This window comes from Pleurodeles waltl, chromosome 1_1, assembly GCF_031143425.1.
Source record: "Pleurodeles waltl isolate 20211129_DDA chromosome 1_1, aPleWal1.hap1.20221129, whole genome shotgun sequence".
NCBI lineage: Eukaryota > Metazoa > Chordata > Amphibia > Caudata > Salamandridae > Pleurodeles > Pleurodeles waltl.
Window position 1 is genome coordinate 528,714,180 of NC_090436.1, and position 15,778 is coordinate 528,729,957.

Below are 15,778 nucleotides of genomic sequence, written 5' to 3' on the forward strand. Positions count from 1 at the left end.
ACTGCACCTACAATGTCTAAGAATGGACTTAGACACTGCAGGGCCACATTGCTCATGCAGTTATGCCTTCACCTGTGGTATAGTGCACCCTGCCTTAGGGCTGTAAGGCCTGCTACAGGGGTGACTTACCTATGCCACAGGCAGTGATTTGAGGGCAAGGCACCCTGAGAGGGGTGCCATGTCGACTTTGCCTTTTTCTCCCACACACAAGCTATAGTGTGCATGTGCTTGATGAGGGGTCCTCCAGGGTGGCGTAATACATGCTGCAGCCTTGGGGACCTTCCCTGGTCACAGGGCCCTTGGTGCCAAGGGGTAACTGTGGGCCAGCAGTGTTTCAATTGTGTAAGGAAAATGTCACTTACCCAGTGTACATCTGTTTGTGGCATGTAGTGCTGCAGATTCACATGCTATGGATATCCATTACGACATCTGGTGTTGGGCTCGGAGTGTTACAAGTTGTTTGTCTTCGAAGAAGTCTTTTCGGAGTCACGGGATCGAGTGACTCCTCCTCTCGGTTCCATTGCACATGGGCATCGACTCCATTGTTAGATTGTTTTCCCACAAAGGGTGAAGAAAGGAGTGATAGAGTATATAAGAGAAAAGAGATGTCCATGCAAATGTAAAAGTATATACATATGTCCAAATGTTAGTAACTTAAACGACTACAGGCTTCCGGGGAGGAGGGAGGGTACATGTGATTCTGCAGCACTACATGCCACAAACAGATGTACACTGGGTAAGTGACATTTTTACATTTTAATGGCATGTGTAGCTGCAGATACACATGCTATGCATAGACTACAAAGCAGTTGGTCCTCCCAAAAAGTGGTGGCTAGCCTGTAGGAGTTGAAGTATTTTGAAATAATGTTCTTAAGGCAGCTTATCCTACAGTGGCTTGTTGTCTTGAGAAAACATCAACACAGTACTGTTTAGTAAATGTATGAGGGGTTGACCATGTAGCTGCTTTACATATATCAACCATTGGTATGTTCCCTAAAAAAGCCATTGTTGCACTCTTCTGCCTTGTAGAATGTGCTTTAGGAGTGATTAAAAGTTGTCTTTTTGCTTTGACATAACATGTTTGTATACATCTAACAATCCATCTTGCTAAACCTTGTTCTGATATAGGATTACCTGTATGTGGTTGGTGGAAAGCTTTGTTTTGCTTTGTTTTCCTCAACTGTTTAGTTCTCTTTATATAGTACATAAGAGCTCTTTTTAGATCTAGGGTATGAAGAGATCTTTCTGCCACAGAATCTGGCTGTGGAAAGAAGACTGGCAAACCACTGTTTGATTGATGTGAAAAGGAGATACTACTTTTAGTACAACCTTTAGTTTGTGTACTTGGAAAAAAGGTTCCTCAAGAGTGAATGCTTGTATTTCACTAATTCTTCTTAAAGAAGTAATAGCCACAAGGAAGGCAAGCTTGCATGTTAAAAAATTTATTTGGCAAGAGTGCATGGGTTCAAAAGGTGGTCCATGAGTCTTGTAAGTACAATATTTAAATTCCATGATGGAATTGGTGGCGTTCTGGGTGGAATTAGGCGTTTTGAAGGCTTTTATAACAGGAACTCTGAATAAAGAAGTATTTTTATTAGTTTGTAAGTATGCAGATATTGCAGTAAGGTGTATTTTTATGGAGGAATAGGCCAAATTTGATTTTAGATTTTTGTAAATGAAGTAAATAACATAAAATATCTTGTATAGATGCTGTACGTGGATCTATGGTTTTAGATTGACAATAATAGACCAATCTTTTCCACTTGTTTGCGTAGTGGGTTTTCGTGCTAGTTTAATGACTTCCGTACATTCAGATTGAAGATTTAAGTATCCAAATTCAATGACTTCAGGAGCCAAATCGCTAGATTGAGAGCATTGGGGTTTGGATGCCTGATTTGACCTTTGTTTTGCGTTAACAAATCTGGTCTGTTTAGGAGCTTGGTGTGAGGTACTACAGATAGGTCCAGTAGTGAGGTGTACCAAGGCTGACGTGCCCATGTTGGTGCTATGAGTATCATGCTGAGTGACGTTTGACGCAACTTGTTGACTAGAAATGGAAGGTGTGGGAGAGGGGGAAAAGTGTAAGCAAATATCCCTGACCAATTGATCCATAGAGCATTGTGCCTGGACAGAGGATGTGGGTGTCTGGATGCGAAGTTTTGGCATTTTGGGTTTTCGCTTGTTGCAAATAGATCTATTTCTGGTGTTCTCCACCTTTGAAAGTACTTTTGAAGTACTTGGGGCTGGGACAGTTGAGATGAATGTGTCCCTCCCTGTTTGGTGAGATAATACATGGTTGTCATGTTGTCTGTCTTTATGAGAACATTATTCTGTTTGAGAAGAGGCTGAAATGCTTTTAGGGCAAGGAATACAGCTAATAATTCTAAGTGGTTTATGTGTAGCTGTTTCGGTTTGCCATCCCATTGCTCTTGAATGGTGTGATTGTTTAGGTGCGCTCCCCAACCAATCATTGATGCATCTGTTGTAATCATGGTCTGAGGCACAGGGTCTTGAAACGACCGCCCAGTCATTAAATTGCTGCAATTCCACCACTGAAGGGACATATGTGTTTGGCAGTCCATCAACACTAGATCTTGAAGTTGACCGTGTGCCTGTGACCATTGTTGTGCAACGCACTGTTGTAAGGGTCTCATGTTTAATCTTGCATGTGGGACTATTGCTATGCAAGATGCCATAATTCCTAAAATCTTCATGATAAATCTTACAGTGCATTGTTGATTTGGCCGTATGAGTGGAATTAGATTTTGGAAAGCTTCTATCCTTTGGATATTTGGATATGCTAGAGCTAGTTGAGTATGTAATATAGCACCTAGATACGGTTGTACTTATGCTGGTTGAAGGTGTGACATTTGGTAGTTTATAGAAAATCCTAGTGTGTACAGAGTTTCTATCACATAACGTGTATGTTTTTGACATTGTGTACGATTGTTTGATTTTACTAGCCAAACGTCTAGATATGGAAAGACATGGATGTGTTGTCTTCTTAAGTGTGCTGCTACTACCGCTAGATACTTTGTGAACACCCTTGGCGCTGTTGTTATGCCAAAAGGTAACACTCTGAACTGGTAGCGTTTTCCTTGTATGACAAACCTGAGGTATTTTCTGTGAGATGGGTGGATGGGTATGTGGAAATACGCATCTTTGAGGTCTAGAACAGTCATAAAATCTTGTTTTTGTAGCAGTGGAATAAGATCTTGCGGAGTTACCAAGTGAAAATGTTCTGACAAGATGTAAATATTGAGGGGCCTGAGGTCTAATACGGGCCTGAGGGTGCCATCTTTTTGGGGAATTAGGAAGTATAGTGAGTATACCCAGTTCCTTGCTGGGACTGTGGAACCAATTCTATTGCTTGTTTGAGTAGTAGAGATTGAACCTCTTGTTGTAACAGAACTGTATGTTCTGGAGGATAACCTGTGATATCTTGGTGGAATATTTGGAGGGGTGTTTATCAATTCTAGGCAATAGCCATTGCGGATAATTGATAATACCCAGTTGTCTGTGGTGATATTTTGCCAATGAGAGTGGACCTGCTGTAGTCCTCCCCTCCCCCCCACAGGAGATGTGTGGAGTGGAAGGGAGGGAAGGAAGTCGCTGCTTTGGTTGTGTTGTTGGTTGTTTAGAGGTTTGGAATTTACCTCTATTTCTAGAGTATTGACCTCTGTATGTTCCTCTAAACACACCTCGTTGATACTGGATTTTATATGGTTGCTTTGTGTGTGAGGTAGAAGCCTCGGAAGATTGTGTTCTAAAACCTCCTCGAAACTGAGGCCTACAAAATGACCCCCTATATGGTGTGGTGTACAAAGCACCCATTGCTTTTCTGTATCAGAGTCTTTTCTTAATTTCTCAAATGTAGTGTCCACTTCTGGGCCAAAGAGGTGCTTTTTAACAAAAGGCACAGCCTGTTGAATTTCTGGTTTAAAACCAGAGGAGCGTAGCCATGCAGGTCTTCTGATTGTGATGGCTGTATTAACACTCCTTGCAGCTGTATCAGCAACATCAAGGGCAGATCTTATTTGATTGTTACTAATGGCTTGCCCTTCCTCTACCACTTGTTGTGCCTGCTTTTGGTGTTCTTTTACGAGATGCTGTATAATACCCTTCATCTCATCCCAATGTCCTCTATCATAGAGGGCTAGCAGTGCTTGTGAATAAGCAATTCTCCACTGATTCGCTGCCTGGGAAGCAACTCTTTTCCCTGCAGCGTCAACTTTTCGGCTCTTTTTATCAGGAGGAGGTGCATCTCCTGAAGACTGGCTATTTGTCCTCTTTCGTGCTGCACTAACCACCACTGAATCTGGAGGGACCTGATGAATAATATAATCTGGGTCAGAGGGTGCAGGCTTATATTTCTTTTCTGTTCTAGGTGTGATGATTCTAGCTTTCACAGGCTCACTAAAAATTTGGTCTGCGTGTTTTACCATGCCTGGTAACATTGGGAGGCACTGGTACATAGAATGTGTTGAAGATAATGTATTAAATAAATAATAGTCTTCCAGTGGCTCTGAATGCATTGTTACCCCATGATAAGCTGCAGCCCTGGCTATGACCTGGTTGTATACTGTGGTATCCTCAGGTGGAAATGGTTTGGATGAGTAAGTATATGGGTCATTATCTGGGATGGGATCAGGGTCATAAAGATCCCATGGGTCTACTATGTCTTCTTGTGAATAAAAAGAGTGTGTTGGAGAAGGCATTGGTGGAGGGCTGGTGTGGAGGGAGACAGACAGTTGTGGAGAATGAGGAGGAAAAAATGAGGAGGTATTGGCTTCTCATTTTGCTTTTGCACCTTTGCTAGTGGATGTACAGTGTCCAGTTCCTCTTAGAAAGCCAGCTTTCTTTTTGTTTTTAAGGGAAGTGCAGTAACAATCCTTCCTGTCTCTTTATGGATGTGTATCCTAGATTGTCTCTCATCCATAATTTGTAGAATGGGCTCAATGTCAGACTCTTCTTCAGAGGTTTCATGGCTTTCTCTTACTTTTTTGGAAAGTCCTTGCTCCTCTATATATGATGTCTTCTTCGGTTCTGAAGTTTGCTGTTTTTTTTGGTACCGAAAATGTTGTGGAAGGTCTCGGCTCTGAAGCCGACTTTTGAATTATCGGCTCCAAAACTTGGGGTTTCCTGCTGGAGTCAGAAATGGAGCCCTTTATAGTTTTACTCAACTCTGAAGTGGACTGAGGAGTGTCCTTTTTCAGCACCGATCCTGACTGTGGGTCGCCGACAGTCTTTTTCCGGGATGAACCATGGCCTTCCGGCAGTGGTGTACCCAAGGCCTTAGAATGTTTCTTATGTAGGGGTGCAGGGGCAGACGTACTCACATGCTGGCCAGCTGTGATGGGTCTGTCGTCCTCGGATTTCAGTTTGGAGTCTGTATCTCGGATGGAGACTGATGTCTGCGCCTGCTCTTCTTCAGTGACGTAGAGATGTTCACTGCTTTTCGATGCCATTTCAAGTCTTTGGGCTCTGTGATCTCAGAGTCTTTTTTATACGAAACGACCGACAAGCCTCACAGTTTTCCTCCCGATGGTCTGGAGAAAGGCACAAGTTACAAACCAAATGCTGGTCGGTATAGGGGTACTTCATGTGGCACCGACGGCAGAATCGGAATGGAGTCTGATCCATCAGGCTTTCCACGCAGTAGGCCCGAATAGGCCAGAGTTGGACGCGCGCGCCCCAAAGGGCGAACAAAAGTAATTTTATGACTGTACTACTGGTTCAATGCTAGATGGAGTAAGCGATCTAAACAATACAGACAAAAAGGAAGGTTTTCTAAAGTTTTCCGAATCGAAACCTCAGAGCGAGAGGAAACACATCTGAACCCGACGGCGGAAAGAAAACAATCTAACAATGGAGTCAATGCCCATGCGCAATGGAACTGAGAGGAGGTGTCACTCGATCCCATGACTTCAAAAAGACTTCTTCGAAGAAAAACAACCTGTAACACTACGAGCCCAACACTAGATGTCGGAATGGATATGCATAGCATGTGTATCTGCAGCTACACATGCCATCGAACACAAAGGTACAGATTTTAGGAAACAACACTGGTGCTGGGGCCTGGTTAGCAGGATCCCAGCACACTCAGTCAAAGTTGGCATCGATATCAGGCAAAAGTGTGTGTGTGGGGGTTGGAGGAGGGGGAAGGGGTGACCATGCCAACAAAGGCACTTTTGTACAGTTTAAAAAAGCTGCGTTAAGAAAAGGGTGTCCTATTATATATTTATCACACTTGATTATAAATAATTTTGTCACTTAAATGAAGCTGAAGGCATTTCTGTCAAAATAACAGTTACAATTCACCATATCTTGTTTCAAATTCGATGTTTACATGCAATTTCTCTGTGTTCAGTATTGAAAGGGCACAAAAAAGAAAATTGCGGTCTTACATCAATAAGTTCATAATCATACTTGGCATGCAAATGCCGTAGGAGGTACCACCGTGCAACTGCAGCACAGGAGTTAGGGTAGCTAGGCTGGTATACGACCCTCTCCAAGATACGACGAGTGTCCCTGCAGAGGAAAAAAAAAAATTACATTTCTAAATATCCAATACCTAACCAAAGATTGCATCTCAAATAAATTCAGATGATGCTGATCATGTATGTCAACCCAGTCATTCGTAACCTTCAGAAAGTGACTGCCTTTGTGATAATGTTTCTAATTGTTTATTCGTCCTGTTTCTATTGAATGATATATTGCAACACCATAACTATCAACGCACGCTAGACACAAAGTGGCACCACAGATCAAAAGGCATCAATATTTCTGGCTTCTCAGGGTGTGACCTCACCTGATGCATACCTGGAACCTGCCTACTCTACTTTAAGCTCCTTGCAAAATGCCTACTACTAATCTATGATGACAATATCATGTTTACTTTTTTTTACTGAGATAGCAGCATTAAAATAAATAGGCCTTTGGACTGGATCATCTAACAGTTTCTAACACCAACTGCTTACCAGCATTCCATGACGAGTGTGATTCCAGGATCTGACAGTGGCTAGAAATGTGTCTATTTGTGCGAGGAGATTAAGAAGCATAAGTCTTTCTTTGTCAAAAAGTAGGTATAAACTGGGTATTAGGATCATTTGTTTGGGACTTTCATAGAAAAAAGAGATGTGTCCTTCTATCCCCCACTGCTGAGACTATATTTTTAAGAGTTTCTAATGTGCTTCTAGCGCTCACTGTAGAATTCCCCTGTTTAATCTTTTTTGCACCTATTGCCTACTCCGCTCCTAAAAATATCGCAAACATAGCCAAATTATTTTTCACCATTTGATTTTTTGGCTCGAGAACTGAAACGTTAAGCCAAGTCAGTCTCATCAGGGCCAAGTCTAAATTGCTGTGACTGAAAACAAACACTGGGCCAGAGCAGCGCGGACATTCTGGGTAGTTTAGATCATCTTACTAATCATACCATTTTATTTACACCGTTTTTAGCCCAAAAATAATCATAATTTGGCAGAAAAGATCATTAGTGAAGCTCTCCGAGACCACAAAATGTACAAACCAAAGGATGGCAGGCATTGTTTGCAGACCACGGGCAGTCGAAAAGCGTCCGGATGGCTCCCACCTGAACGACCACTTCTACTCTCAAACGAAAACACGCCAACAGCACTACCAACAAACACATATCATCTGAGCCAGCATGAAACATCCCACTGCAACAGCAACACAAGGTTTCAGAAAACAAAATCACTAGGAAAACTGCAATAGGTCTAAAATGTTTCTTCCTTGCTGTCATCATGAAACAACACATGATTTGCACTGCAACAGCATTACAAGCTCACGAGTAGGTCACTACAGAAACTCAAAGAGATCCAAAATAAAGCTCCCTGACTCTCAACCTAAGACGCCAAATAACCTCATGCTGGCACCCTATCTTAGTTCCCCTTTAATTAATGACCCCAGTTCAGGACCCTGCATGTAGTCCAGATAGCTGTGCATTTCCCAAGCTGGGCTACCTCTGTAAGGTGTTCTATCCATAGAAGCCGACTGAAAGTTTAAGGTCAGCAAAGAATGTTACTTGCTTTAGGGAACAACCAAATACTCGGTCTTCCACCCAGTGGCATAACAAAAAACGAGACCACTTCCAGAACATGGTAAGGGACCCCCTAAACTCCGATGTCTCGCAGAAATTCATATGCCTTATGCTGCGCTGCAGGGGCTGTCCTCACCTCTTGACTCTCCCCCAGAAGTCAGACTGGACCCAGGAATGTTTAAATAGCTCTCCTGCGGTGGTAGGTGGTGCCACATCTTTAACTCAGCTGCAGAGTGGTAAAAAATCCACCCTGTTGCTCTGGTGTCGTGTCCTGTTCTTTGTTTCTACATCATTTGAGGAGGAAATGTGACTTACGAAATTGGTAGGAATTGCAGTGGAGAATTCGATAAAGCATCTACTGGCTTCGTTCTACTATACTGGGAATCATTTTGTCTACACAAAGAATTAGAGGCTGAACTTGTAGGAACAAGGACCTGCAATGTGCAGGCTATGTGTATGGTTAAACAGCAAATGCATTGACCCACTGAGTTATCTCATTACATAAGCTCTGAATTCCACAGAGTAACATACCTGAGGCACATGCCGAAGGCACTACTCTGCCGACCAGCCGGCTCATTAATAAAAACACTGACAGAAAGCAGCCAGCTTACCGTAGTGGAAGCTGAGCCATGAAGAATCTCTTCTGCGGCTAGTGCCAGCCCTGCATGTGTAAGTAACGAAGTGGTCTGCCTCTCTGACCTGACACCATGCACAGAGACAAAAGTTACACTATGAAGCACAAAAGGCCACAAGATCATTGTAAGGAAATGCCTTCCTTGCAATGGCTACCCCCTGACTTTTTGCCTTTTGTTGATGCCAGTTATGATTGAAAGTGTGCTGGAACCCTGCTAACCAGGACCCAGCACCAGTGTTCTTTCCCTAAACTGTAGCTTTGTTCCCACAATTGGCACAGCCCTGGAACACAGATAACTCCCTTGTAAATGGTACCCCTGGAACCAAGGGCCCTGTTGCCAGGGAAGGTCTCTAAGGGTTAAGCATGTCTTATGCCACCCTGGGGACCCCTCACTCAGCACTTGCACACTGCCTCACAGCTTGTGTGTGCTGGTGGGGATAAAAGACTAAGTCGACATGGCACTCCCTTCAGAGTGCCATGTCCACCTCTCACTGCCTGTGGCATAGGTAAGTCACCCTTCTAGCAGGCCCTACAGCCCTAAGGCAGGGTGCACTATACCACAGGTGAGGACATAAGTGCATGAGCACCATGCCCCTACAGTGTCTATGCAAAAGCTTAGACACTGTAAGTGCAGGGTAGCCATGAAGCGTATATGGTCTGGGAGTGTGTCAAACACAAACTCCACAGTTCCATAATGCCTACACTGAAATCTGAGAAGTTTGGTATCAAACCTCTCAGCACAATAAATGAACACTGAGGCCAGTGTAGGATTTATTGTAAAAAACACCCGGAGGGCATCTTAGAGATGCCCCCTGAATACCAGTCCGACTCCTAGTGCTAGGCTGACCAGTTTCTGCCAGCCTGCCACAACCAGCAGAGTTTCTGGCCACACGGGGTGAGTGCCTTTGAAACTCTGTTGGCAGGAACAAAGCCTGTACTGGGTGAAGGTGCTTCTCACCTCCCCCTGCAGGAACTCTAACACCTGGCGGTGAGCCTCAAAGGCTCATGCCGTTTGTTAAAGCACCCCAGGGCATCCCAGCTAGTGGAGATGCCCGCCCCTCCAGCCACTGCCCCCACTTTTGGCAGCAAGGCTGGAAGAGATAATGAGGAAAACAAGGAGGAGCCACCCACCAGTCAGGCCAGCCCCTAAGGTGCCCTGAGCTGAGGTGACTCCTGCCTTTAGAAATCCTCCATCTTGAGTTTGGAGGATTCCCCGTATAGGAATAGGGATGTGCCCACCTCCCCTCAGGGAGGAGGCACAAAGAGGGTGTAGCCACCTTCCAGGACAGTAGCCACTGGCTACTGACCCCCAGACCTAAACACACCTCTAAATTTAGTATTTAGGGGCGACCCTGAACCTAGGAAATCAGATTCCTGCAACCTGAAGAAAAAAGAAGGACTGCTGACCTGAAAGCCCCGCAGAGACGACAGACACACAAACTGGCTTGGCCCTAGCCCTACCGGCCTGTCTCTAGACTCAAAGAAGCTGCACAGCAACGCATCTGACAGGGACCAGCGACCTCTGAGGACTCAGAGGACTACCCTGAACCCAAAGAACCAAGAAACTCCTGAGAACAGCGGCATTGTTCAAAAACAGCAACTTTCTAACAACTTTCAAAGAACTCTCTCTTCCCACCGGAAGCGTGTGACTTCACACTCTGCACCCGATGCCCCCGGCTCAAGCTCCAGAGAACAAACACCACAGAGAGGACTTCCAGGCGACTACGACATGAGTAACCTGAGCCAACCCACCTGCAACCCCACAGCGACGCCTGCAGAGAGGATCCAGAGGCTCCGCCTGACCGCGACTGCCTGGTAACAAGGAACCAGACGCCTGGACCAAGCACTGGACCTGCAGCCCCCAGGACCGAGAGGAACCACCTTCCAGTGCAGGAGTGACCAGCAGGCGGCCCTCTTCCTAGCCCAGTTGGTGGCTGGCCCGAGAAGTCCCCTTGTGCCCTGCCTGCATCGCCTAAGTGACCCCCAGGTCCCTCCATTGCTTTCTATAGCAAACTCGATGCCTACTTAGCACACTGCACCCGGCCGCCCCTGTGCCGCTGAGGGTGTTTTGTGTGCCTATTTGACACCCAACCCAGTGCTCTACAAAACTCCCCTGGTCTGCTCTCCAAGGGTGCAGGTACTTACCTGCCAGCAGACCGGAACCGGAGCACCCCTGTTCTCTATAGGCACCTATGTGTTTTTGGCCCTCCTTTGAGCTTCGCACCTGCCCGGCCCGGTGTTGCTGGTGCGGTAACTTTGGGGTTGCCTTGATCTCCCAACGGTGGGCTGCCTATGTCCAGGAGATTGTTTGTGTAAGTGCTTTACTTACCTGAGAAACCTAACCAAACTTACCTCCCCCAGGAACTGTTGATTTTTGTACTGTGTCCACTTTTTAAAATAGCTTACTGCTATTTTAACCTAATCTGTGTGTACTACTGTTTTAAATCAAAGTTCTCTACTTACCTGTGTGAAGTACCTTGCATTTCATACACTTATCTCTAATATTGAATCTTGAATCTTGTGGTTCTAAAATAAATTAAGAAAATATATTTTTCTATATAAAACCTATTGGCCTGGAGTAAGTCTTTGAGTGTGTGTTCCTCATTTATTGCCTGTGTGTGTACAACAAATGCTTAACATTACCATCTGATAAGCCTACTGCTCGACAACACTACCACAAAATAGAGCATTAGTATTATCTAATTTTGCCACTATCAACCTCTAAGGGGAACCCTTGGACTCTGTGCACAATATCTCTTAACTTTGAGATAGTATATAGAGAGCCAGCTTCCTACATTGGTGGATCAGCGGTGGGGTCTAAGACTTTGCACTTGCTGGACTACTCAGCCAATACCTGATCACACAACTACATTCCCAGAATTGTCATTAGAAACTGATTTTTGCAATTTGAACTATTTTTCTAAATTTTTAAACATCCGGCTAGGGCCTTGTGTAAGTCCCTGTTAGCATTTCTTTTAGAGTTTAAAAGTTTGCAAAATTTTGGATATAAGTTCCAGAAGTAGTTTTTAGATTCTTAAAAAGTAATCCCAACTTTGAGTGATAATGTCTAAAACAGATGAGATGGTGATGGACCTCAACCTCACCCCTTACCTGCATCTAGGGATGTCAGAGTTATGTCTCTCTGTAAAATTAAAAAGATAAAAACTGGGTCCAACCCTACCAAAGAAGAGTTCACAATGGACCACCCCTCTGAAGATAATCCTTCAGATTGGGAAGTTAGTGAACAGTAGGATAAATTCCTCCCCTTCTGTCCTAACCAGGGAGAACAAGGTTCCTCAAACCCAGACTCCACAAATCATAGTCAGAGAGACAGGTTCTTCCACAGGGGAGACCAGTACCTCTGGAAGCATTGAGGGCAGCCTCAATGAAGATGACCTCCTGTTAGCCAGGATGGCCAAAAGATTGGCTTTGGAGAAGCAGCTCCTAGCCATAGAAAGGGAAAGACGAGAGATGGGTTTAGCTTCCATCAATGATGGCAGCAACAAAAATAAGGTCAGAGAGAATACTGACATCCTAAAAATCCCCAAAGGGATTGTAACAAAATATGAAGATGGTGATGACATCACCAAACGGATCACAGCTTTTGAGAGGGCTTGTGCAACCAGAAAAGTAAACAGATCTCACTGGGGTGCTCTCCTTTGGGAAATCTTTACTGGAAAGTGTAGGGAAAGACTCCTCACACTCTCTAGTAAAGATACAGAATCTTATGACCTCGTGAAGGCTACCCTGATTGAGGGCTTTGGATTCTCAACTGAGGAGTACAGAATTAGGTTCAGGGGGGCTCAAAAAGCCACGAGCCAGACCTGGGTTGTTTTTGTTGACTTCTCAGTCAAAACAGTAGATGGCTGGATAACTGGCAGTGGAGTAAATGATTATGATGGGCTGTATAACTTGTTTATGAAAGAACATCTGTTAAGTAATTGTTTCAATGACAAACTGCATCAACATCTGGTAGACCTAGGTCCAATTTCTCCCCAAGAATTGGGAAAAAAGGCAGACCATTTGGTCAAGACTAGGGTGACCAAGACTTCCACAGGGGGTAACCAAAAGAAAGGGGTCACAAAGCCTCCCTAGGGGAAGAGTGGAGAGACATCCAAGGGAAAAAGTAAAAAGTCTTCAACAGGGCCCCAAAAACATGCTCAGGGGGGTATGGCCCGAGACTCTTCACAATCCTCAAATGGGTATAAGGGTAACAATTTGATCACAAGAAGGCCTGGTGTTGAATCTGTAGTCAGCATGGACACCGAACTGAAGACAAGGCCTGTCCCAAGAAAAGTACCACAACAAGTACTACTCCAGTTAGCACTGGAATAGCCAGCCTCCAGGTGGGATCAAAAGTGTGCCCAGAGGAAATCAGGGTTCATACTGAAGCTACATTAGTCTCTGAGGGTGGGGTGGATTTAGCCACACTTGCTGCCTACCAGTCTAACATGCAAAAATACAGCAGCAGCTCTTAATCAATGGGACTAGAGTAGAAGCCCTGAGGGATACAGGTGCCAGTGTCACAATGGTGACAGACAAACTGGTTTCCCCAGGGCAGTACCTGGCTGGACAGACATATCCAGTCACTAATGCTGACAATCAAACTAAAGTCCATCCCATGGCAATGGTAACTTTAGAATGGGGAGGGGTCACTGGCCTGAAACAGATGGTAGTCTCCTCTGCAATTCAAGTAGAAAGTCTGCTAGGGAATGATCTGGAGTCCTCAGCATGGGCTGAGGTAGAGCTCAAGACCCATGCACCCATGCTGGGTATCCCTGAACTGGTGTGTGTCTAGACAAGGGCACAAAGCAGGGCTCGGGTGAAAAAGAAGTGTTGGAGTTAGAAATAATGGCCCAACCTTCCAAGAGAAAAGGAAAGAAGACTGAGGAACCAGCTTCAACACAGCAAAAGAAACAGACCCTCTCTTCCCAGGAAGATGTTCTGTCCCCTGAGGGAACTGAGTCCATGGAGCTGGAGCCTAACAAGGTTGAGCTCTTGGGCCCAGGGGGGACCCTCAGGGGAACAGCTGTGTAATGGGCAAGAAACTTGTCCATCTCTTGCAGGCCTAAGACAGCAAGAAGCTGAGCAAGAAAAAGGAACTGTCAGTGGAACTCACAGGGTCTATTGGGAAGATGGGCTCCTTTACACTGAGGCAAGAGATCCAAAGCCTGGTGCCACTAGGAGAGTGGTAGTGCCTCAGGAGTTTAGGGAGTTCATTCTGACCTTAGCCCATGACATTCCCCTTGCTGGGCATTTGGGACAAACCAAGACATTAGGGAGATTAGTCAACCATTTCTACTGGCCCAATATGTCCCAGAAGGCAAAGGAGTTTTGCACCTCCTGTGTCACTTGTCAAGCCAGTGGTAAGACAGGTGGCCATCCAAAAGCCCCCCTCATTCCACTTCCAGTGGTGGGGGTCTCCTTTGAAAGAGTGGGAGTGGACATAGTGGGTCCACTTGAACCTCCCACAGCATCAGGGAACCAGTATATCCTGGTAGTCGTGGATCATGCTACCAGGTACCCTGAAGAAATTCCCCTTAGGTCCACTACTGCCCCTGCAGTAGCAAAAGCACTCATTGGTATTTTTTCCAGACTGGGATTTCCTAAGAAGGTGGTTTCTGACAGAGGTACCAACTTCATGTCAGGTTACCTAAAACACATGTGGAATGAGGGTGGGGTAACTTATAATTTTACCACACCATACCATCCACAAACCAATAGTCTTGTGGAGAGATTTAACAAGACATTGAAGGGCATGATCATGGGGCTCCCTGAAAAACTCAACAGGAGATGGGATGTCCTCTGACCATGCCTGCTTTTCGCCTACAGAGAGGTGCCACAGAAGGGAATATGGTTTCCCCCCTTTGAGCTTCTGTTTGGCCATCCTGTTAGGGGACCACTTGCACTTGTAAAAGAAGGCTGGGAGAGACCTCTCCATGAGTCTAAACACGATGTGGTGGACTATGTACTAGGCCTACGTTCAAGGATGGCAGGCTACATGGAAAAGGCAAGCAAAAACCTTGAGGCCAGCCAACAACTCCAGAAGATGTGGTATGACCAAAAGTCTGCTATGGTTGAGTTTCAGCCATGGCAGAAAGTCTGGGTTCTGGAGCCTGTGGCTCCCAGGGCACTTCAGGACAAATGGTGTGGCCCTTACCCAGTACTTGAGAAAAAGAGTCAGGTCACCTACCTGGTGGACCTAGGCACTAGCAGGACCCCAAAAGGGTGATCCATGTTAACCGCCTCAAACTCTTTCATGACAGGGCGGATGTAAACATGTTAATGGTTACAGATGAGCACCAGGAAGCAGAGAGTGAGCCTCTCCCTGATCTCATCTCCACTGACCCTAAAGAGGGCTCGGTAGATGGAGTGATCTATTCTGACACCCTCTCTGGCCAACAACAGGCTGACTGCAGGCAAGTCCTCCAGCAGTTTGCTGAGCTCTTCTTTGACCCGTGGTCAGGCACACCTGTGTACCCATAATGTGGACACAGGATACATTATGCCTGTCAAAAATAAAATATTCAGACAGTCTGACCAAGTCAAAGAAAGCATCAAAGTGGAAGTCAACAAGATACTGGAGTTGGGAGTGACTAAGCACTCTGACAGTCCGGGGGCTAGCCCAGTGGTCTTGGCCCCTAAACCTCACACCAACGATGGCAAGAAAGAGATGAGGTTTTGTGTGGATTACAAAGGGCTCAACTCTGTCACCACGACAGATGCTCACCCCATACCAAGGGAAGATTTGCTCATAGATAAATTAGGTGCAGCCAAATACTTAAGTACCTTTGACGTGACAGCAGGGTACTGTCAAATAAAAATGGCACCTTGTAGCAAAAGAGAAAACAGCTTTCTCTACACCTGATGGGCACTACCAGTTTACTGTGATGCCGTTTGGCTTAAAGAATGCCCCCGCCACCTTCCAAAGGTTGGTGAATCAAGTCCTTGCTGGCTTGGAGTCCTTTAGTGCAGCTTATCTAGATGATAATGCTGTCTTTAGCTCCAACTGGCAGGATCACCTGGTACACACGAAGAAGGTTGTGCAGGCCCTGCAAGCAGCAGGCCTCTCTATCAAGGCA

The 15,778-nt window shown here is 45.3% G+C and overlaps 1 protein-coding gene across 4 annotated transcripts in view; it reads right to left on the minus strand.

Annotated features, from left to right (window-relative positions):
* Positions 1-15,778, minus strand: part of SKIC3 (SKI3 subunit of superkiller complex) — a 1,026,707-nt gene that overhangs the window by 32,469 nt on the left and 978,460 nt on the right. For all 4 annotated transcript variants that reach the window (XM_069225585.1, XM_069225575.1, XM_069225607.1 and 1 more), the window contains exon 40: positions 6,408-6,531. In XM_069225585.1, the coding sequence (XP_069081686.1) occupies positions 6,408-6,531 (124 nt within the window). The remainder of the gene's footprint in view (positions 1-6,407; positions 6,532-15,778) is intronic.